The sequence below is a fragment of the Euprymna scolopes genome, chromosome 14 (genome assembly GCF_053919585.1).
Source record: "Euprymna scolopes isolate OS-2025 chromosome 14, ASM5391958v1, whole genome shotgun sequence".
Classification (NCBI taxonomy): domain Eukaryota; kingdom Metazoa; phylum Mollusca; class Cephalopoda; order Sepiida; family Sepiolidae; genus Euprymna; species Euprymna scolopes.
Genome location: NC_136495.1, coordinates 98,156,184 through 98,180,590, shown reverse-complemented (window position 1 = coordinate 98,180,590; position 24,407 = coordinate 98,156,184). Strand labels below are relative to the sequence as shown.

The following is a 24,407-nucleotide window of genomic DNA, read 5'->3' as shown; positions in this document are numbered from 1 at the left end:
TTAGAGTAATTCTCTTAGGTATTACATTCATCTTTTGGGAAGTAGGTACTGTTGTCATGAGAGAACTTCCAAGGCATTACTTCTGCTTTTATGAGGTGATTCTCCCAGGCATTACATTCACTTGGAGGAGGGCACTATAATATATGTTCATTTCTCCTGATACCATTCTTCCTGATTATGTTCTCCATTTGACATGTACGTTCTGTTCCTTTGTCATGATACAATCCTTTCTGCTTTTGAAAGTCAGTGTAGTACATGTTCATTCCCCATAATATCTTCCTGTACAACAGGAGGAAGCATGTATCGGCTAGTCAGTACATAAAAAATATAATTATTTTTTAAAAATTAGCTGTGGAATTTTTTTGGATGTTCAACAAGCTATCATTCTGTCAATCTAAAAAGGATTATTTCTTGCTCTGTCTTTATTTCTCTAGTTAAAATTTTCATTTGTCTTGAAAAAATATATATAATTATTTCAGGTTGATATTTTTCAGAGGTGAAACAATTCAATGAATTTAACAAAAGTTCATACAAAAGTGCTCAATACTGAAGTAGAGCAAGATAACTGGCTGACCGAAACATACTGATGAATGTGTAGTGACATCTAAATGCTTATGTAAAATAAAATTAAAAAATATGTATATAATGATCACTAGTGACCTGCAAATGTTATCTTTGTTAGATCTGTAGTTTATAAATAATGAACTTGCGAAAATTGCTTATTTACATGTGAACATGATTTTCCAACATTGGTTTTTGTATAACTTTTACCTTTGAGAAGATATCTTGCTTAGATTTGATGTCTGAAGTTTGAATTGTCAACAAAAACGAATATTGTTACAATATGCTTATTCAATCTGCATCATTAATGGTAAAAATACTATTTCAAACTGAAGCAAAACCGGTTGATGGAAATGTTATTTAAATTTTAAATGTGACAGACAGCACAGACTGACTGGCAGACAGAGAGTTGATATTGTATAAATATTTGTTTATTAAAATAAGGTTCTTTAACCTGCAGGCATGAAACCATTCATCCACGAGCAGCTTCTTTTGTATGTTGTACTCTTTGTGACTAATAGAAATTTTCTGTAAACCTTCTGTGAGCTAATCAGTCTGAAACTTTGTGTATTTAGTCACCTTAGATTGGAATATAAGAATTTTTTTATATGGCCTTATATTTAAGAAAATTTAATTTGAATAAGTAGAATAGACATAATTTTTAGATTTGAGGGGAAAGAGTTTGATTAAAATAAAATATGAAGTATTAGATTCATGATAACAGAGCTAACCTATATTTTTGTTTATTTGTTGGTCACTCATAAAATGTTAGTGCAAATTTTATTCATATTAAAGTGAAACAACTAGAAAAATTAAAAACCCCTGAGAATTGCTTTGCAGAAAAAATCTCAACTGACTATAAATGTTCTTCTGGAAATTTATTTTTTAGTAAATTATTTTTTTATTATTATTTCTTATTATATTATTAGTGTCCGTCTTTTTGTACTAATATAAAATTAGATGAAAAAAATTATTGAAATAGTTGTTTAACCCACAATGAAAGGTTATCCAACATGGTCAAGTTAAAATGTTAAATGATGTTCATGACCTTTCAGTGCCAGAAAAGAGATTTTGTTGGAATTATAAATTTGAAAAACAAAATTGGATTTTAAAAATTCTTTATTACATCTGTTTTGGTATGAATAAACTAATTTAAATTTTTTCTTTTTAATCTCACAGAACAAAAATATGCAGATCAAATTTCTGTAATACAGGGTGACCCAAAAAAAAACTGTATATTCAATTGTTTTTCTGAGCATTTTACAGTCAACGGAGAAAAAAAGGCCAAAGACCCTAGTGTTTTGATGTGATGTTTTGGATATAATAAACTAGTTATGACCAAAGTTTCACTTCATTTGGACAAAACACTAAGAAACGGGGCCTAATTAGAGTCGGGCCCCGTTTTTTTGGGGGGTCACCCTGTATTTCATTTTTTTATTTCTTTGTTCTAGCTGGGGATGAGACATCCTACCAAATACCAGACATTCACGCACTATCTCGTACATTCCAACCAAGAGACCTTTTTAAGATTTAACCATTCTTTTGAGTGTAATTGCTTGAATCTCTCTTGCTCTTAGTTCACTGGGTATATTTGTCAGGTAGTTTTTTAAAATTCTTTTTCATGAATCCAGTTGCTTGTATAATTGCGGAAATGGAGATCTTTCAGTTTCTTTTCATGTCGTACATAAGACTTTGGTGTTTTGTTATCTATTCCCACTCAGCTCTGTTTAACCCAACATCATTGTGGACACTAACTTCTACTAAGGTTGCTTCTTTCTCCTTGTTCCATTTCATTATGTCAGGTTTAATAGCTCTGTTTTCTAGATATGTAACTGTAGGAATTACATGGTCATAGTGAATGGTGTGTGATTTTTTTTTTTTTTTTTTTTTTTTTTTTTTTTTGTAACAGTTCTTTCTGGTATATGTTCCCAGAACTTGCTGTTGCATTCAATATCATTCTTACAGATTGTCCAATGGAGATACTTACAAACTCCATTGTTGCATTGTATAGTAGCCGTCCCTCTGCAGAACCTTACAGCTGGATGTCAGGTGGTTCACCCTCTCTACTTCTGTGTGGCAGAACCACCTGCACTTGTCATTGCTGAGACCACTCATCAGATAGATCAAAAAACATTCTTGCAAATTTTTTTTCTGAATTCATTCAGTTTATTCTTAATATGAATTACTTATCCAAATCGAATACCAATGCAACTGCTTCCATTCAATTCCAATGTCAACAAATACTTGTCATAAACCATCCTCATAAGTAATCAAACTTTGTAACTCTGTTCATTCCATTAGTCATTTTCAAGCATCTCATAATATTCATCATTCAATTAACAATTTACCTATTTCTGAAATCCTTTATCCTTGAATAACTTTTGGCTTTAACGAGTGACGACTCAAAAAAAAAAAAATCATAAAGTTACAGTTTACAGTTTGACATATTCAAAAATGCATAAGCAAAAAAAATGGAAAATATATAGCATGTTGGGGGATATGTTTGTTTTTAAATTTGTTTTGTAGAAATATTTGCTGTTCAAAATGCTTTTTTCCTGTGAATGTATCGATATAAAGAATTGTTTTATTCATTATAATCTTTCAGTTATCTGGTTGCATTGTCTTTGGAACGAGAACAGCAACTACGTGAAGTCTGGACAAATGCAGGTGGGACTGGAATTGGAAGTGGTGGATTGGGGGCTGGAGCTGCCCAACCTGACCCTCTCAAGGGGCCACATGTACAATTAAGCGAGTGAGTATTATTCCACATTTGCACACAACTTACAGATTTTTTGTAGTTTTCACTAATTTTGGAATTGTTTACAAAGTTTCATGAAATAGAGAAATACTGAATTAGTTTTCTTTGAATATTTTTCTTTGAATATTTTTCTTTGAATATTTTTCTTTGAATATTTTTCTTTGAATATTTTTCTTTGAATATTTTTCTTTGAATATTTTATTACATCTTTTAGCTGTTGCATACTATGTTTTTCGAGTTAACTGTAATCAAACAGTTATTCCCCTTGCTATGTCCAACTTGTACTACGTTGTGGGATAAATTGTTCAGATGGCTGATATGAACACACTACTCGGCTCCACATGTTAATTCAGATATTAATGTATCACTTTGTAATCTGTTGAGTACAATGTTTAGCTAAAAGTCAAAGTCTATTAACTAAAGATACACAAAGTTTAATCTTGATCGGCATTGCTCCAGATGTATATCTAAAAATAAAACCAAATTATTCTAGACTAGGTTTCTTCAGGAAGGAGAAGGGGGAAAGGTTTTCAGCAATTTCCTATAATTGAAAGAGGGTAGCAAATGTGAGAAATCAGAAAAAAGAAAATAGATTGAGAGAAGTAGAGGGATAGAATTTTTAATATACACTTTTAAACTCTTTTTTTTTTTTTTTTTAATGGCTCCACCAATGTTAGATAGCCCTGCTAGTAGCAAATAAAATTCAATGTGTAATTATCAAAGTTACATTGATGTGAGAAATACAGACACATAAAATGGACATACAATCGTACACATGCATACATTTATAAACAAGTTTAAATAAGATAAAGATTCATCTGAAATTATGTATAAGCTTGTTTTTATTTTTTAATTTTAGTCTTGAATTGGCCAAGAAATTACAAGATGAAGAAAACCAACGTGCTGCTTCTGCATCTAATCGCCGAAACCCAAGACCTGCTGCTGATCCTTGCACATCTTCAGGGACAAGGCGCACACGTGAGAGAGAAAAGGATAAAGATGGCGTAAGTAAATTTTAAAACACAACAATAATAGACATCAACATGCAGCCATTTAAACTGAAAATTTGACCATGAATATGTTTAAAACCAAGGGTGTAGTCAAAAAGGACCAAGGGGGATTCCAAACTTTTGTATAAAAATTTTACAAAATGTTTCGTTTGTTTCGGTTTAGTAAAGTTTTGTTTCATTCATTTATTATAATTAGGGCCACCTAAAAATTGCAATTAATGCTCATTAAATTTTCTTATAACATGAGATGTAAATATTTTGATTGATTTGACATTTTTTATATAATAACTTTGTCAAATTACTCAACCTGATTAATAAAAGCAATTTTTGGATTATCCTAATTATAACTTTTATGTTTCATAGCTTTTTTATGTCTTTGTACCTTTTGCTACATTCTGGTTGTAATTAAATACTTATAGAGGTACAAAACAAAACGAAAAATGAACAAAACAATACAAAAATTTCATTTTGTTTTCATATGAAAAAAAAAAATGAAAATAAGTAAATATTTTGAATGAAATGAATCTAACCATGCAAAATTTCCCTATATATATGTGAAATGGCAGACAAAATCGATTCACAATCAGCAAATAATTTCCCCATTAGCAGGTAAATTATTTACCTGCCTCTGGTTGCCCTACTGCCGCTTTAAATTAAGGAAAAGAAATTTGGTAGACTTCTCCATGCAAGCACAGAAAGCATGGCTGGCCACACCCTTGTTTAAAACTTCTGCATAACTGACCAAGTTAAATGCTATTTAAAACTTCAGTGTCGCAACCAATAGAGAGAACCTCTTGCAAACATCTAAATTGGGAGAAAATAATAAAATATAAGGGTGAATATTGTCATACATGTGATACTATTAAAGAATAGAAAAAAATGCAAAATTGTAACAAAAGGAAGAGTAATCTCCCTTAAATTTTGAATTAAAAAAATTAAAATGAAAGGGTTACATACTTTCAATTAGGAGATAATAAATTATATAGGAAATAAAAATGCACAAAAAATAAATAACAGACATAAATAAGCCAACAAATAAAACAAGGTTAATATTTTTACAGGAGAAAAAACATAAATGAAGCAAGATAACAATAGGATGGCAAAAAAGACATCCTGTAGAATAACCTGAAGTCAAACATCATAGAATAATAACAAATGGTGAATTCAGCTCTCAACCATAGAGATTAGTCAGTCTGTAAAACCATGTTAATGGGATAAAAAAAATACAAGTGAAGCATGCATGGTCCTCCATGAGTGCACAGTGAATGAGGCATTTAAAAAATAACTAAGTTCAGCATTCCCCCACGCCCCATTTAACTCCAAAGTCCCCAGGGGGGGACATCAAATCCTGATGAAAATGAACAAACAGTGCAGTTTTATTCCTTAACATATGTAAATTTGAGTTCTGCACCATGCAAAAAAAGAAACGACGCAGTCCATAATTTTCCCACCCCTCCATCTAGCCCCAAAAGTCCCCAAGGCCTTAACATATTTAAATTTGAGTTCAGGAGCATGCAAAACTGCTAAATAGACATACACAGAAAATTTTAGACAAATATGGTAAAATATTTAAAAAAAAAAAAAAAATGGAGTGTTTTTATTTGTCCTAAAAGAGCAATAGGAACACACCCAAGAGTTATCACAAAGTATAGACAAACAAAATGATATAGAAATCTGTCAGTTACAACTTTTCAGAAAGTTTTATAAAAATCCAAGGCATCAATTTTTTTTAATAAGCACAAAAGTATCAATTTTAGCCATTTTAACCCGAAAGGCATCCTGGAAAATTCGTTCTGTTACTTTTTTACTCATATCCTGTTTAATGTTTGTGCAAAATTTCAAAAAATTTGAAGGCGTAGTTATTGAGAAAAGTGTGGACAGACGAACGGACAAGAGTGAATTTACAGGTCCACCCTCCTTTTGTCGGGGGACCAACAACTTGTATTTTTAAGTAATATTAGCCTCTTTCTGAGAAGTCATCAAACGCTGTATACACATGCAAATCAAAACTTTGAACTAGTTAAAAGAGTTGATAACTTTTAATAAGATAAACAGAAGATGGTGTATATTTTTTTCAGCGATGGGGATTTTTGGAAGTTACATCAGTTCTAGTGAGATATATAAGTATACAACACATTCTATCCAAAAATTACAGAAATGTTTAATTTTAGGAACAGATTAATCAAACATTTAAAAATATTTATTTAGTAATATTGAATATTCAAAGGAAAAGCAGCTGATGTCGACACCTTGAAAACTGAATTCTGAATTCTTAACCAGCATCAAGTTTTGAACAAAGCGAAAGCTACTCTTACTTTTCCTAGTATCTTTTTTTGCCCTATTCGTTCCTCTCCTCTTTCTTTTGTGCTGCAAATCAGACCGGACACACATGTTCACTTTTAGTATATAGATACATACATATGCAAATCAAATCAAACAGCTAGCACTCTATAATACTCAGGAATCATTAAAACAATTTTTTTTGGGGGGGGGGGGGATATGGAAATCACTCCAGACAAGACATGAAAGCATTTGATTTAAAGAGCTAAAAACAAATACTACTTCAAGGTAAAAAATTTGCCAACAAGTGTTTGAGGGAATGGATTATGATCCAGAAAACTGCAATTTTCCCCTCTTTGTCAGAAACATTGCTCTTGAAATGTGAGGACTAAAGAACAAAATGAGGAAAACGAGAATTATGAGGTTGCCAAAAATACACCCAAGATCTACTTTCTATTTTTAGTAGTTTTTTAAATATGAAGGAATCCCTGTGCTCAGTGCTTTGGTGCATTACAACTCATCTAAAATGCATGTGCATCCTGGTGAGGGGGGGGGGGAGGGCATCAGATGTAGTTTGGGAAAATTTAAGGATGTGTGGAGGTTTTCAAGGATACAATGTTGTGACCCTTAACGACTGATGCAGATAGTTTGTTCCATGCTTGAGCAATTCCAAGCATGGAAACAAAAATGTTTGTTAAAGTCATGGCAGCCATGTTGTTTTCTGACTTTTTAGACATGTTCACATGAATTAGACAGATGGAGATCAAAAAGTAAAAAAAAATTAGAACATTTTCAAAGACTTGATTTAGAATTAAATTATGTGTGTGTGTGTGTGTATATATATATATTTGAAGAGAGAGAGATAGTGTATTCAAAGATGTTCACTGCTGTAAAACGTTAGTTCTTTTATTTTTTGTATCTGTTAGTTGGTTATAAAATATTTTTCTAAATATATAAACGGTGGCTGGGATGGAGATAAAAGGCAATAAAATCAAAAACTAAAAAAAAAATGGTTCTTGGTTATTAATATTATTGAAACTGGCAGGTCAGCCCATTTTCTCTTCACTGACAAACACACAAATACACTGCTTTCAGACTACATGAAAGACGGTAAAAATTTGCCTGCCAACCTAAAAATGTAAGTGTATTATTTTAACTATTTGAAAAAGATTTTGAATGTGTTTTATGTTTTTATTAATTTTTTTTTTGTTTCATATTTATATTTTAACATAATACGAAAGTTTGAATTGTTTTCTTTATAAAAGTAGATTCTTTTGCTATATAAGAACGTATTATCAGAGTATCATTGCAGATAAAAATGACTTATCCCTTTTTCTACTTTCTACTTTTTTAGGTGATTACCTGAAAAACTTGTTAAGCAAAAGAAAAAAAATTAGTTTTTTAAGAATTTAGAGTGGGGAATCAGTTTCATATGTAAATTTAACATAAAATTTCTGAGACTTTCTTGTTTTATGGCAGTTAATAAAAGAAAGTTGCTATGATATTGATTCTGTATATTTTTTCTTCATTAAGGAACTACTTTTTTAGTCAGACTTAAGGTTAATGGAAAAACAATTAATCAACAGTCCTAAAAATGTTATGGGCCTGTAATGAGGACCATTTGACATGAAACTAGTGCGGATATTTTAAATTGTCCAGATTTATAGTATTATAGAGTTGTGATTTCGAAAGTAAAAAAGTGTTTTGGTGCCATCAGCTAGAATCGAAAGTGAAAGCAGAACTGTAGCATTCAAAGCTGGTGATGTTACCACTGTGCCAACTAATTAAAAATAAACTAAGATGAATGTACCAAATATTAAACGACTTTTTCAATTTTGAGCCATTTTGACCCCTTAAAAACTGATTTAACTGGCTAAAGACCCATAAAAGAATCGTCTGTAAAAATCCAATCATTTGAGGCCCCTAGTGCCGCTCTACGACTTTTAGTTTCGGAGGAGGTAGTTTGAAAATATGAAGAAAGACAGACATATATAGCATTTTATATATTAGATTTATATATGAAACTGAGCCCATCCTCAATTCAAAAAATTTTTCTTTCCAACAGATTTTTCAGACTGTTCACACATAATAACCTACCGCTCTCCCAAAACCTAGGACTGTACCCTAATAAATAAAGTCTCTGACTGCATAGATACAGCACTTTCCCTCGACACTAATGCACAAGTGCATATATTTAGTGACTTCAGTGTCCACCACAGCAACTGGCTTGGATTTTCTACTCGCACAGACGCAGCTGGTATCACAACACATAACATCTGCATATCTCATTCCCTATTACAGATGGTTACGTTTCCAACCCGTTTCCCGGACCAGCAAGAACAACACGCATCACTTTTAGATCTGTTTCTGACCACAGTTCCCGATGACTGTGTAACGAATGCCCACAGCCTACTTGGGAACGCCGATCATGCAGTAGTAATAGCCCTAAACTTTAGAAAATAAAACCAAAGAGCCACTGCTCAAAACAACGAGATATTATAAAAAGGCTGACTGGGAAGCCATCAGGGATCTCATCAGGGATGCCCCATGGCAAAATATCTTTTCACTTCCTGCTAAACATTGTGCAAATAAGGCCACTGAATGGTTCAAAATGGCAATTGAAACACATGTTCCCACGCGCAAATTTTATAGCAAGCCCCACTCTCCCCAATGGTTTACTTCTACTTGTGCAGCTGCAATAGCGCAAAGGCAGCATGCGTACCGCAAATTTAACCAACATAAGTCCAGTTCAAACAGGCAGAAGTATATAGAAGCCAGAAGTAACTGTAAGAAAGAAATAGCGACAGCTAAGAGAATTTACTGAAACCACCAAAAACCACATTGAAGCACAGAAATTAGGAACCCGCGACTTCTGGAAAATCTATAACAGTGTAGTAAATAATGGGCAATCAACAATTCCCCCACTATCCAACAATCACGAGGTTGTTTTCTCTGCAACTGAGAAGGCTAACATGCTTGCAAGTCGGTTTGCCTCCAACTCCACACTGGACCCTGCCAACTACCCTGACTTTCCTTTGCAGACAGACACCACACTAGACGATCTGAAAAATCACCCCTTCTCAGGTGCATGCTATAATAAGAAATTCTGACACTGCAAAAGCATGTGGACCTGATCTCATCCCGGCTGTGCTATTAAAAAAGTGCTCTGCTGAAGTAGCTCCAGTTCTCTCCAAACTTTACAACAAATGCCTTAATGAATCTTGCTTTCCTGCCTGCTGGAAAACTGCTTCTGTAGTACCAGTTTTCAAGAATTCTGGTGAAAGAACTAACCCAGTAAATTATCGCCCCATTATAGCCTCCTCCCACTTTTTGCCAAAATATTTGAGACCATAATTAACCATGCTCTAGTCTATCACCTTACAGATGCTAAACTTCTGACTGACCAACAAGATGGATTTAGGCAAGCCCGTTCCACAGCAGACATCCTAACTGTAATCTCAGAACGTATATACCATTCACTGGACAAAGCGGGGGGGGGGGGTAGAGTAGTAGCTCTAGATATATCTAAGGCTTTTGACAGGGTATGGCATGAAGGTCTTCTCAGGAAAATCATATCATATGGTATCACTGGAAGAATACATAACATAATTAAATCCTTCTTAGATAAGAGAAAAATCCAGGTTGTCCTCGACGGTCGTACATCTAAACAATATGATATAAATGCGGGAGTACCTCAGGGGTCTATCCTTGGACCGCTGTTATTCCTAATATTCATAAATGACCTCCCCGACAAAATTATCTGTGAGATGGGTATATATGTTGATGACACCACACTCTATAACAGACACGACAAGAAAACAAATCAACACATATCTAAGGAAATGGCAGAAACACTAGAGGATGACCTCTGATCTGTAATGGAATGGGGACATAAATGGATGGTCACATTCAATGCTGCCAAGACTAAACTCGTTTCCTTCAATAATTACAAGAAACCTTCTCTACCACCAATAGCAATGGCCAATGACTCTTAATCTGAAAGTACATTTTTTAAACTCCTCGGCCTAACGCTCACAGGAAACATGAGTTGGAACAATTACATTGAAAGTATCGCCAGAGGACCACTGCGAAGAAGATAGGTTCTCTCTACCGTGCTAGAAAGATACTAACACCCGAAAGTATCCTATACCTCTATAAGGCCACCATTCGCTCATGTATGGAGTATTATTGTCATATTTGGGCTGGTGCATTTGCCACTAGTCTCTCGCTCCTAGACAAAGTTCAAAAGAGAGTCGCTAATCTGATAGGTCCTGAACTGTCATCTAAACTTCAGCCTCTGTCCCATCAACGAAATGTTGCATCCCTCTGCCTGTTCTACAAGTACTTTAACGGTGAATGCTTTGACGAACTGCAAGCACTTGTGCCCCCTCGACGTAAATACCCCCGACAAACCCGACAAGCAGCTAAATCCTACCCCTTCACAGTAGAGATCCCTAGATGTAAGAGAGCCTTCTACTCCAGTAGTTTCTTCCCCAGAACAGCTAGACTTTGGAATTCCCTTCCAGGTCCCTGCTTCCCCAACTGTACTGACATGCAGAAGTTCAAGTGCAACGTGAACGGACATCTTGCTGCCCAACTCTCTACACAGTACCCCTGATGCCTATGTCCCTGATAGTAGCCCCCTACAACAAAGTGGCAATGTGCCTTGTTTGGGGTGAAAATGTAATTAAAAAAAACAAGGAAGTAGAATTTCATTTTGGAAGGGAGTGATTTAGTGAAAGATGTTATTAATTACATGTCATCCTATTTATTTGTCTCTCCACAAGAGCAGAATCAGACACAAGGTCAGTTTTAATGTGGGAAAGTTAGCTTTCCAAGAAGATTAGGAGAAAAATAAAAATTGCCTTAATTTAAAAAGATGTTTCCTTCACTGATCGAGGACAGAAAAGAAAGTGCAATAGCTGAACAACTACTTTTTGAATTAATTGCTAAAAAAGTAATGTATTGCCTAAGTCTTTTTACTTTCATTTTTTTCTTTTTCTTTTATTCTCATTTTTTTTTTAACGAACCATTTTTTTTCTTTTTGTAACAAATTTTTTTTTTTTAAATAGGATTTGAAAAGTTAAATTTACTCACCAATAACAGAAATGAATGGAAAATTTCTGTTTGATTGAGAACGTTTTTTTCTTAACTTAAACTACATCCAATAAGTCAAATTTGTCATTTCTTAGCTTTATTTTTTTTTCTAGATTTTTCTAATTTTTTCTCTATAATTTAAGTTTGTAAAACAACACTAAACAAAAACAAACCCCTTTTTTCCTAATGTCTTTATTTCTAAATCAATGTTCTAAAATTTCATAAAATTGCAAAATTAAAAGAAAAAAGTTTTAAAACTTCAGGGTCATAAAAAAAATATCAGGTGGATAAAATTTACTGGGGTAGAATTATTTTTTGTCAAATTCTATGGTGCCAGATTTATCAGAAAGACTTTTATAAAATTATAAATCTATAAAATCCTATTGATTACCTACAAGTTTCCTAACATGTATTGTTTTTTTTATAATTTATCAGTGAGATACAAAAGAAATTAACATATTCATTTTTTTTTCCAGTGTAAGGACAAAAACAAAAAACGAAAATGGTGTAAAACTATTAGTTGATTTTTTTTTTAAACATAACTTTAATGTATTTTTATTTTAACCTCATTTAAGAAAATATTTGAAGAAATATTCCAAATATTGAAAAATTTCTTGCTGTTACCATTTAATGAATTTTTTATATAGCTGATTACTTTTATGCTGGGCTGTTTTCTTTGGATGCTTTTGTTATTGCAATCAGAATTGGAAATTTAGAACAGAATAGGTAATTGTATTAGAATCAGGGGAAAATATCCCATCACTAGTTAAATGGTTTGTATTCAGATTTTGCAAGTCATTGTACTTTATACTTATAAAAGTTCTACTTACATATTGAAACTTTAAAAAAAAAAAAAATTATTTTTTCTTTCAGTTTTGGAATCACTATTTAGGACAAGTATAAGCAAGAAATATAGAATTCGTTTTAAATTATTTTTTTTTGTTTTGTTTCAGAGTTTATTTTTTTATTTTATTTATTTTTACAGTGATTTCAGTAGTAGAAAGAAAAAGAAAGAAAATTTTTTCTTTTTCTTTTTTTTTTTTTTTCTTTTTCTTTGTTCAATGTATTTGAACTTATATATATATATAATTAGCAAAAATATGCTCAATCCATAGTTTTGCTAGCCTGGAAGGATGATAACTTGGTGAACAAACATATCCTATACTATCCGCCCCTCCCAACAAAGGAGTTAATTCCTGGGAGAATATCATGATAACAGAACAGATTCTCTCTTTCAAAAAGAGAAGATAAAGGTAATCCTAGGATGATGGTATCACAAGGAACAAACCTACACTATACTGCCCCCTTTCCCAAAGAGTAAGTCCTGGCTGAGTAAAATGAGTTATGATTAAAGAAAATACTGTACTACTCCTCAAAAGGAGATGTAACGGATGGCTGGATTTATCTCCCCTTCACGAAAAAGGGTGGTATGACTTGGGGGATGGTATCATGATGAAGAAATAAATATATTCTACATTGCCCCCCCCCCTCTCCCAAAGAAGGTGGTAATGCTTCGTAGGATGATAGCTTAAACGAGCAGATACTCATTCTGGAAAAAGATGGTAATACCTGGGAGTATCCCCCTATAAGAGAAGTTAATGCCTGCGAGTATATAATAAACAGCTACTACACTACAAAAATAAAAAATGAAGGAAGATGGTTTTATGACAACAGAACAGAATACATTCTACCTTCCTAAACTGAAGATGTAATACCTGAGAAGATTCCTCTGTCCCTTTAAAAAGAGGTAATTTTAGAACCCACTCCTATTCATTACGAACCACTCCTATTCATTTAGAACCCACTCCTATTTATTATGAACCACTCCTATTCATTTAGAACCCACTCCTATTTATTACGATTAAATCAGGGTTAGTTTTTTTTTATTTACTTTTGTTTTGGTTTCTTTTTTACATTCATTTAAAAAATTCCTGAAACATTACATTTTTTTTTAATAGTTCTTTGGCTTTTTGGCAAAGATCACAGTGTAGTATCTGTTCTGATACTACACTTCACCTTTTCTGTCCTCGATCATGACTGAGACAATTTTTATTCCTATTCAAAGGGTCCCTTTTTAGGAGCTGGATTTTCTCCACATTAAAAACTTACCTTGTGTCTAACTCTGCCCTCGTGGAAGGCAAGTAAATAGAAAAATCAAAGTGTAGTATTTGTCTCCACACTCCAGTGACATTAGACGTTTTACTAATGCTATAAGTTTTATGCAAATTAACTTCCTTGAAAATGAAATTTTAAGATTTTTAAGCGCCATCCTTTAATTTTATTAATTATAATAGTGTTACTATCAACATACTTATTGCATATATATAAGAAAATTTTGCATACAAATTAGGAATGTATATTACAAAATGTTGATTAGAAAGTTTTAATTAAATAAATATGCAAATGAGTAATATCTGCAGCCGTTTGAAGGTATTTAAAGATTACTATGTATACAGTATTTCAAATCCTCGGCCCCTAAGGTAAGCAGAGATTAGACCATTCCTGTGATGATCTGGTTCCTGTTTATTTTGTAGTGAGATTTAGGAGGTCCATCCTCCCAGTCTTTGCCTTCTCTCTTTTAGGTGTTAGTTTATTGCTAATTACCAGAGGCGCCCTTATCGGAGAATGCTGATGGAGGTGGGGGGGGGGGGGCTGACTTCTTAATCTCACTTTCCAACCATGGTGTCTAAGATTTTGCAGTGAGAGAGAACTAAACATGGTCATTAGAATTAAATAAGCACATTGTTTTAATGTTATTATAGTCAGAAAAAAAAACTTGGTATTGATTTATTTAGATATTATGGTATTAAAAGAATGTAAATTAGAAATATTTCTTTGGAGTTTATTGAAAATGCTGGCAAATTAAACAACCTGTGCCTCATATGTGAACAGTAGTAAGTTTTAGTGACTGAAAGGGCAAACCCCGGGAAATTTACAGCAAAGTTTATTTTAGTAATATGAGAAAAATGCGTACAAATTGGCTAAATTGCTTAAAGGTCAAAATTATGATGAGCCAAACCAAAATGGTGGATTGCGTTAATATGATAATTTTGGCTGACAGAAGAATTATGAAAGAAGATTTTTGGAAAACTGAGTTTCTGTGGAAAATGTAGCTTTTTGAGAGGCATTTTATATTAGAGAAAAATAAAAAATGTCTCAGTTTAGAAAGATTTCTACTTCATTGACAATCACAGAGAAGATAAAGTGCAGTATCAGAACAGATACCACTCTTTGAATTATTTCATTGTTAAAAAATATAACATTGTGTATGATGACCTTTCATTGTTTTAAGGTCAATTGTCATTGAATTTCCATCATGAAGTTGAACAGTTGAGCAACCACTGATATATAATGGCACATTTGATTTAACTTAATGTAACCAATTCTTCAGACTGTTTTGATTTAACATAATGTTTGCTAATATCACATTAAATAGATTTAATTCGTCATTTCATTTTTATTTTGTTCTGTTGAGATCCAAGTTATTAACATATCTCTTCTGATTTGAATTTCAAGTTTTCTATCTTTAGGTTTACAAAATATATATAGTAAATTTGTAGATTAACACCCTTAGCTAACTACCTACTCCTCCTCAAATGAGATTCTATTTTACTTAGGCCAATTACATGTAAATAATCTGAAAAATTTGGAAGGTAAAAAATAAAATTATTTTAGAATTTTAAGTAGGAGATTTATTTGATACGTAAATTTAACATTAAATAATCTCCCATCTAACTATTTAGGACAGTTAACTAAAATTTTTTACCACTAATTTAAATTCGACTGGCAAGGTTGTAAAACCATACATCACCTGAAAAAGCACTGATAGCAAAAAATAAAAAAAATGTTCACTTCCAAAGCAAACCATAGAATTTATACCACCTATATTTAACATGTAACTTTTATATAGGTTACTATTATCCGACCTTTTATAACATTCAAAAGAAGAAATGTTAAACTGCTAAGCACTTTTTAAAATTTGTTCAGTATATAAAAAAAATGAAATTTAAATGTTTATTTGTTCAAAATTTTCTTTTAAATTTTAATTTGATCTGGCAAAAAACGCAATTTTTTTCCCTTTAACAATACGAGGGGGGGGGGCTTTGCCAAGTCGTAAAATATGCTTAATTATATTTTAATTTGTCCAGATTTCATATATTATAGTCGTGATTTCAAAAGTAAAAAAAAACAAAAAAAACGAAGTATTTGGTTGCCATCAGCTAGAATTGAAACCGAAAGCAAAACTAGCATTCAAACCTGGTGACGTTACCACTGTACCAACGTAACACACATATGAACTCATTAAGAATAAATTAAGATGAATGTACAAAATGTATAACGATCTTTTCAATTTTGACCCCTCCTTAAAAACTATTTTAACCGGTTAAAGACCCATATAAGAACGGTTCATAAAAAATCCAATCATTTGAGGCCATTAGCGCCGCTCTGCAACATTTAGTTTTAGAAGAAATAGTCTGAAAATATGGAGACAGACAGACATAGTCAGTTTTATAAATTAGATTTTTAAAATATTGTAAAAGAAAAACATGTCAATCTTTAGTAAGCCACAATGCTTTCTCAAAGATAATTTATGCTTGATTTTTTTATATATAAAATTTAAATAAAAAAAATAATAATAGCAGAAAAATATTACTCATAAGTCGTTTTAAACTCCATATGTCACTTGATAAAATTCAAAATGTTTTCTTAAGTGTTCAGTTTGATTATTATAAGTGTAGTATGGAATTATCAATAATTTAATTATTTGTTTTGTATGAAGAAAGCATTTTGCAGATAAAACTTAAGTATTAAATTATTTTCGAAAAAGTAACTGAATTGGAAATTATGCCATTATTATTGATAATTGTAACAGCTAAATATGTTGCAACAACATTGTTTCATACACACAACATTAATCGTTGTTCCCAATTGCTTCCCCACGAGGGCAGAATTAGACACAGTCGATTTTTAATGTTGGGAATTCCAGCTCCCAAAAAGGGGCACAAAAATAAAATTCTCAATTATGAAGAATTTCTCCTCCACTGACTGAGGACAGAAAAGATGACGTGTAGCATCAGAACAGATATTACACTGTGATCTTGGCCCAAAGGTCAAGGGGAAAAAAATTGTTGTTTCATACACATTAATTGTTGTTTCAGGTTGAAAGAACTAGGACTAACTAGTTACTAAGAAAACTTATAATGAGCAAGAAAACCGTTTCCTTTCTCCCTTGGCTATCCGCAGATATTTAAAGCATATTATAATACTCATTTTTTTTTTTTTTTTTTTTTATATATAAAAAAATCCGTGTGGGAAAGAAAACATTTTCTTTGCTTATTTCTTAAGATAATGATGAGTATTTTTCCAAGTTCATTAATTTACTCTTGAAAAATGTCTTTATCCTTAAAACTACTTCCTATAAATATAACTTTATTTTAGGGAGATTTAAAAACTCAATAAATGAAACTTGGATGCGTACATTGTTTTCAAAGGAATGCATAAGGTGATGATGTCTTAGAATTCTATGGTTCACTTTGGCGATCCCAACTGTCTTAAAGCACTAGAATGACCTGAAGATATGGGATCATTTTATCTAAAATTTATATACAAAACTGATCTCCCACTCAAAATTCTGAAATATTTTTTTTTTCCGATGTTCAATGAATATTGTTGAAGGGTAGCTAAGATAATGCTTAGTAGGATGATAGCTTAAGAGAAGAAAAATGGTGGTAATATATGTAGATAAACAGATTACTCTAAAAACTATACAAAAGTACAGTTTCAGTATAAAATGATGCAACAAGTGTTGGCATGCCATATTTTTACTTTACTTTCTCTTTTCATTTTATTTTTTTTTAAATTTTCTTCATGAAAAATTTTATTTCATGAAAATTCAAAAGTAATGCCAGATTAAAAAAATAAATAACTTCCCTTTGATCATTTTCTTTACTAATAAAGTGTTTGATCTAAGAGAAATGTATGGAAGTTTAATACTTGTCAATGACCCAAAAGCCACTGGAGGATAAGAATTAATAAAATGGCCAGTTGGATGATGAACAATGTTGTAAGAAGATATGGGATCATTTTATGTTAAATTTGTATACAATAAATGAAATGGGCAAAATTAGTATGGTTTGATAAGTATTTGTTAACATTGTACTTGAAAACAATCCTGTTGTAGTCAGCTAAGAAGCAGCCATGTGGTATTGTCCCACAGATGGAAAGTTCTTGAATAAAAAAAACTTTGTTTATGGAAGTTTTGTTTGGTTTTTAGACTCAAAAAGAAGAAATGAAAGGTTGTTTTTTTTTGTAATGTTGTAGCTAAACAAGTTTTACATAGAAGAACCAGAGATTAGAGCTCAGTCGAGCACATACCATGAAGCTATTTATGGAGTAGAGAAAGACTAGCAATGCCTTTTCTGTATGGCTTGGAAGGAAGAAAACTGATCCTTTAGGTAAGAGAGTGCTATCAGCTGTACCTCCAAGAATATGGCAATAGGACATATTTCAATCTCATACAGGCAGCGGATTTCATTAGGAATCAGGTACCCCTTTTTACTAGCAATCTTAGCAACATGTTTGGTGTGTTTTCTATTTCAGGTCTGAGAGAAAGTTGGTCTGAGGGGCTTATCAAAGCAAGATTTTTTTTTTTTCTAATATAATATTTCTAATTGAAATGATGATGCAGAAACAGTATATGTGGATGGCAAAACTATTAAGTTTGTTCAGAAGTTTTATCTTGGTGACACCATTGGAACACACAGTGGAGCTTATGCTAGTGTGATGGCAAAAATTAGGAGTGGATGGAGTAAGATCAAGTAATTTCTGCCATTGCTAACGAGTAGAGAGTTACTCTTGTTGAACTAGAGTCTATCTGGCATGTTTATGTGGCAGGATAATGTCTGGGACTAAAATCTAGTCAGTGAGGGTTTAGGGCATGTGCTGCATGAAGAGGAATAATATGAGAATGTATGTGTAATGCGAGTCATAAAGGCAGAATGATCTCGGAAGAAGATTAAATCTGGACATTATAGGGAAATGTGTGCAGAATGGGCAACTTCATTGGTATGGCCATATTGGAAGAGTAGATGAGTTATTGGGTTAGTAAATCTAGAACAGTTACAGTATTAGGGCCAGTTGGCATGGGAATGCCAATGAAAACAAGGATAAACTTGAAAGAAAGAAGGATAAATAAAGACCTGTTCAAAAATAGGTTAGCTTGGAATTCTATTTCTAAAAGCTGTCCATCACATGCCAGTATGAAGACCAAATACAATGTTGGCTATTTTGTTTCTTTTTTTTAATTGTTATTTTTTGTGCATTTCAAATTTAAGATTTCTTTTTTCTTTCTGTCTTTTGCAGTGTTTGATCTTGTAAGATGGCCCAAAACTTTTACTATACGGAGAAAAAACCCACAACAATGTTCTGTGAACCGCCATTGCATAGAGTTCGTTTCTCTCTGAAACTGTGGTCATTTCTGCTTTTAGTGTACACTTGCAATAAGGGTGTATGCAGACGAGTAAGAGATGAGAACAATCAAGAATACTGGAGGTGGGAAAGGCAGGACTATCACAGAAGAAGATACGCACAGAAAAGAGGAGCAGGAGGAGAGGCGATTTCAGCCGAGCTCATTTCTCAAAAAACAAAAAAAAAAAATTAAAATTTCAGTTTCTATAATTCAATTTCCTTATTTCACACAATTTAAAAAATTTATTAGTAATAATTATTCTGGAAAATTATTTTTATTTATTCTTTAATAAATAATGTGAAAAATATGGTTTACTAGCTGAAGTATTCTGTGATAGACGGGTCATAACTAGAAATGTTTATAATTCAGAAAGATAGTTAAAAAAAAAATTGTTTGCATGTAAACAACACTTACACTATCTGAGAGTACAAATAACAGCTGAGAAAGAAAAAAAGAGCAATAGTTTTATTAATTCTGATTGGAAAATCTGATCCAAAACTAAGCAGGTTCTTTAGCTAGTTACAAAAAAATTATGAGAGTTATTAATTTTGAACAACACAAGATTTAATCTATTTTGAAATGAACGGAATAAACTGAATGATGCACTTTGGATTGTCAGTTTTTGTGCACAGAAAATAAGAAGTGAATGTTTTTGATTTTTGCCATCTTTTGGGTTGAATAGACATCAAGTCAGGAACCAGTGTTTACATCATAAAATTGGCTGAATGTTGAAAATAGTCTCAATCTTTTCTGCTACAAACCATCCAAAGCACATGCTATTCAATACATACATACATATATGATTTTCATTATCAAGTGCTTTGTGAAAGTAAGAAAACTGGTGAGTTTTGGGATGTAAAAAACATACACAAATCAGACTGTGCAGCTATACCTGAAATTATAGATTTACCTTGTTATTCAATTATATGTTCTCTCTCTCTCTCCCTCTCTCTCTCTCTCTCCCTCTCTATATATATGTATATAAGTAACTCATAAAATAGGCTGTATTCAATTTATAACATTTTGGTTAGATTTGATAAGAAGAAAAAAGTTGACTCTGGTCAATTATACATTAAGTTTGTAATGTTTTCTCTGAATTAATGCCAACTTTTAGATAGTTGATAAATCATACAAAAATATATGAATTGAATAAAGCCTATTTCACAAGATTTATCATAATATCGGTTACTCTTTTTTTCATATATATAAAACCAAGAAAATACATCCCACTCACTTGCCACCCATTTCTAACAAAAGGGGTTCTATCTGTTCTCTGCTTAAAACAAAACAAACAAAAAGACACATTAGTTGCAGAGAAAGGTTTTAATACTGAGGAGGTGCAAAACCTTTTTCTTTTCTTTTAAAATATCAACTCAACATCAGTTTAGTTGTATATCGATGCTTTGAGAGTGCCTGAGAAGAAAGGAAAATGAATATGGATCTAACATACAATAGACTTCAGATGATATACTAAAAAAAAAAGGGGGTCACTTTTGCTTTTACAAGCATACAATGCGACAGTGTTGAATGGAGATTATGTGCGTACAATATTTATTCAGTTGAAAATTAAATAAATAAAAAACATTTTTTATTTGAATAAAAGCGAAGCAAACGAAAGTCACATTTGCATATTAAAAAAGTAAAACTTTTTTATTTTATCAACAGTTTATGAAGATTTTACACTTTTGAAAAATTATTTTTTTAATAAGTTTTGATTTGATGACATGATCAATTTAAAACACTTTTAAATAAAAAAAAATACATTTCATGTGGCAGGAAAGACAAAGGAAAAATACATTTCTCAAATTATGTGAAACTAATTCTGCATCTTTTTATTTAAATAAACATATTCGCATTTTTCTTCAACTTATACATTTCTTTTTGTTTTTTTACATAAAGACTTATGCAGTTCAATTAAAAATATAAAAATGCGACTTTCATTTTAAGTTTTATTTCAATAAATATCGTCAATGAAAAATAAATTCCATAAACTTCTGATTAAATAACGTATGTATGTGTGCGTGTGTGTGTGTGTGTATATATATATATATATATATATATATATATATATATATATATTTATGTCGGGGAGAGGGACTATCTATAGGTCGATGTTATTTTTGTTATTGGGTATACAATATGCATTAGTATATTTAGTGCTGATGAATGCTCCACTGGTATAAGAATAATAAAAAAAAAACATGCAAGGGCCTATATAAATTTCTGCATGTTAGTACAGTCAGGGAAGGAATTCCAAAGTCTTAACAGTTTGAGGGAAGAAACTATTAGAGTAGAAAGATTTCCAGCATCTAGGGACCTCTACATTGAGGAGGTGGAATTTTGCTGCTTGTGAGGTTAGTCCAGGCTATGTGTGTATGTGTATAATATATATATATATATATATATATATATATATATAATATGAATTCAGATTTTACTTAATAACCACGCCTGCTCGATAGCCGAATAGTTGGAATCACAGACTGTCAACTAAAACTTCATAGCTTGAATCACAGCTGCAAGCAGTTTCCTGTCTAGTTATACTGAAGAACTATGATACAGTAAAATAGTCTGTGGATGAGATATATGTGTGTGTGTGTGTGTGTATATATATATCAGGAAAATTGAGTATTACTCAAAATTGAATAAAGAACTTAATGTCCTTTTTGCATCCAATTCATAATGCCATATTATCTTTTTTATTTTTTACATTTTTTTTTATTATTCAATTTTGGTTGGTGATAAAGTCCAATGCTGTTGCAATTACTTACTAGGTGTAAGTAACAAGACACTTATTGAACCCACTCAAGATACAATAAGAACCCTATATGAACTTTTACTCCAAGTCTTGAACTCCCTATTAACATTTCTATTTTTAATTTCTATAAAAGTTTCCTTTTTTTATGGATGTCAAGCACAAATGCAGTAATAATGTTGCGCTTGTTTTGATGAAAATCAGATTGATTTATTCAAAGAACTGTGGATAATGTACTTTTTAGAATATATGTGGTTTTATCTACAAAACTCAAAGAGGAGTTTGTGAACAAACCAAATTTACAACTCTTATAGAGAAAAACAGAATGACAGTTGTGTTTGAAGCAAAAAAAAAATTTTTTTTTTTTTGTGTTTTAAAAAAAAATTATGTCTGCATTCTTCAACAGGAATAATCAGAGAAAAGGAAAAAAATGGAAATGAGGTCGCCCATGTGCTAGAAATTAGATAATCATATTTGGGGGAGGGGGGCAAAGAAGGAAACATCATTTGGTGCTTCAAACCCCACCCATTATTTCCAAAATACATCACTAGAAGCATATGTAGAATACTAAAATATATATAGAGAAAGAAAGAGTTACATATTGTAAGTGAAAATTGATTCTATGTAATTTCAATTTCAAAACAAATTTTGTTTAATTGTTATTGAAATATTATAAGCACAATATCTCCATTCAAACATACAATGTTTGTTGATAGATCAACCTGAAATCAAATATGCAACGTAAAAAGCAAAAGTTACTTTTTTTTTTTTTTATTCCTTCATTCTGAAGTGCCTATTCTGAGATCCGAAAAGAAGCTTTTTTATTTTATTTATTTTTTAAATAAAAAGCTTCTGAAATTTTCATTGTCTAAATTTTTAATAATTTGACACAATCATTAGATACAAAGAAACAAAAAAAAAAAAAACTCCAATCTTGTAAATATGCGGATAAAAAATTATAATTTAAAAGAAAAAAATTTCAGCTCACATGGAACTATTCATCAGTTTGTTGAGACTATTTTTTTGCATCTTTTTTGTTGAGATTTTATTTTGACAAAATAAATATGCAGACTGATTTTTCAGTCGCAAAGTTCAATTTTAGGTGCATGGCATTAAATGCTGTTATTAATCTTCGGCATGTTAATGGATTTTTTTTTTTCTTAAACTAAAATCAATTTGCAGACTGTTTTCCATTACACTGGCAGTTTATATATTTGTGAACATATACATGTGCTTTTGTAGGCACGTTTGCATTACAAAAATAGCCTTTGTTCGCACGAATATGTACAGGGTGTTTCAAATGCTTATTTTTTTACTAGTGAGAAAATGAACTTTAAGATTTTTAGGATAAAACCTGTTTATATTGTTCTATATACTTACCAATATACTGGCTTCTTGACCAAAAATGCACGAAACGTTGATGTTATTGTTTTTTCCTTTCCCTTTGCAAAACTCAATTACGTTCTGCAAAGTCAAAAACAAACACATTTTTTTCTACAAAACAATAAAACCAAACACTATAAATAAATATTTGAAATATAAAAACCTTGAAGAATAAATTTTTTTGGGAAAATTACTGGATTTGATATTAAATAACCCAGAAAGGCTGATATGCCATAAAACAACCAACATAAACAAACATAGCAAACTTTCTTTTCTTTAACAAAATAGCAGAACTGCTGCTCAAATTTCAATCAAACACTTCAAGCTTTGTCATGTGGAAAGCTAGTAAATAGGTTAAGCCAAACCAAACCAAACTCCATGAATAAATATTTGAAGATATAAAGAATTTGTAGTATAAAAACTTTTTCCAAAATTACTCGATGAAACATTAAATACCGTAATCTAGAGTGACTTTGGTCCAAATTAGACACAATATGCTTGTAATCTTTTTAAATAAGGTATATACAATATTTTTGCTGGTGTTGAATTATAAAGAAAGTTGACAGGAACACATAGAACAAAGGACATTTTGTCAAATATTACAAGCTTAGTAATTGTTGGCAGATATTCTAGGTGGCCAAAGTCACCTGGGCATGGGGTGATTTGGCCTATCCAACATTAAAACAAAAATGTACAAATTGATTTTTAGTATATATTTTGAAATGACCAGAATACTTCATAATGTGATATTTATTAACAAACCACAAGCTTTATTGATTCTGCACAAATTTGACATATGGTATATACTGATACGGTACCAGCCATTTTTCACTAAAAAATGTTGAAAATGTTTTGTCTGTTTTTTGGTTTAGCATTCTTGGATGGTGTCCATTCATCTTCGCTTGACTCTGTATGGCTGGTAACAGTATCTGTGTCAGCATCTGGAGAGGAAGCAACTATCTCAGATATTGGATCTGCTCCTGGAGAACTGGGAGCTGGCACTATTTTGACCCCCGAAGGACCTGCTGTCGGGAAGGGGGGCATCTTGAGCAGCATCTTCACTATTCCCTGGTGTTGCTACAGGCCTTGTTGAAA

The 24,407-nt window shown here is 31.8% G+C and overlaps 1 protein-coding gene across 1 annotated transcript in view; it reads left to right on the top strand.

Moving 5' to 3' along the window:
* Nucleotides 1-23,344, top strand: part of LOC145293196 (uncharacterized) — a 421,398-nt gene extending 398,054 nt beyond the window's left edge. The window contains exons 7-9 of the mRNA XM_080139696.1: nucleotides 3,167-3,313; nucleotides 4,179-4,323; nucleotides 19,069-23,344. Coding sequence (XP_079995822.1) covers nucleotides 3,167-3,313; nucleotides 4,179-4,323; nucleotides 19,069-19,083 — 307 coding nt within the window. The 3' untranslated portion in view covers nucleotides 19,084-23,344. The remainder of the gene's footprint in view (nucleotides 1-3,166; nucleotides 3,314-4,178; nucleotides 4,324-19,068) is intronic.
* The last annotated feature ends 1,063 nt before the right edge of the window (nucleotides 23,345-24,407 follow it).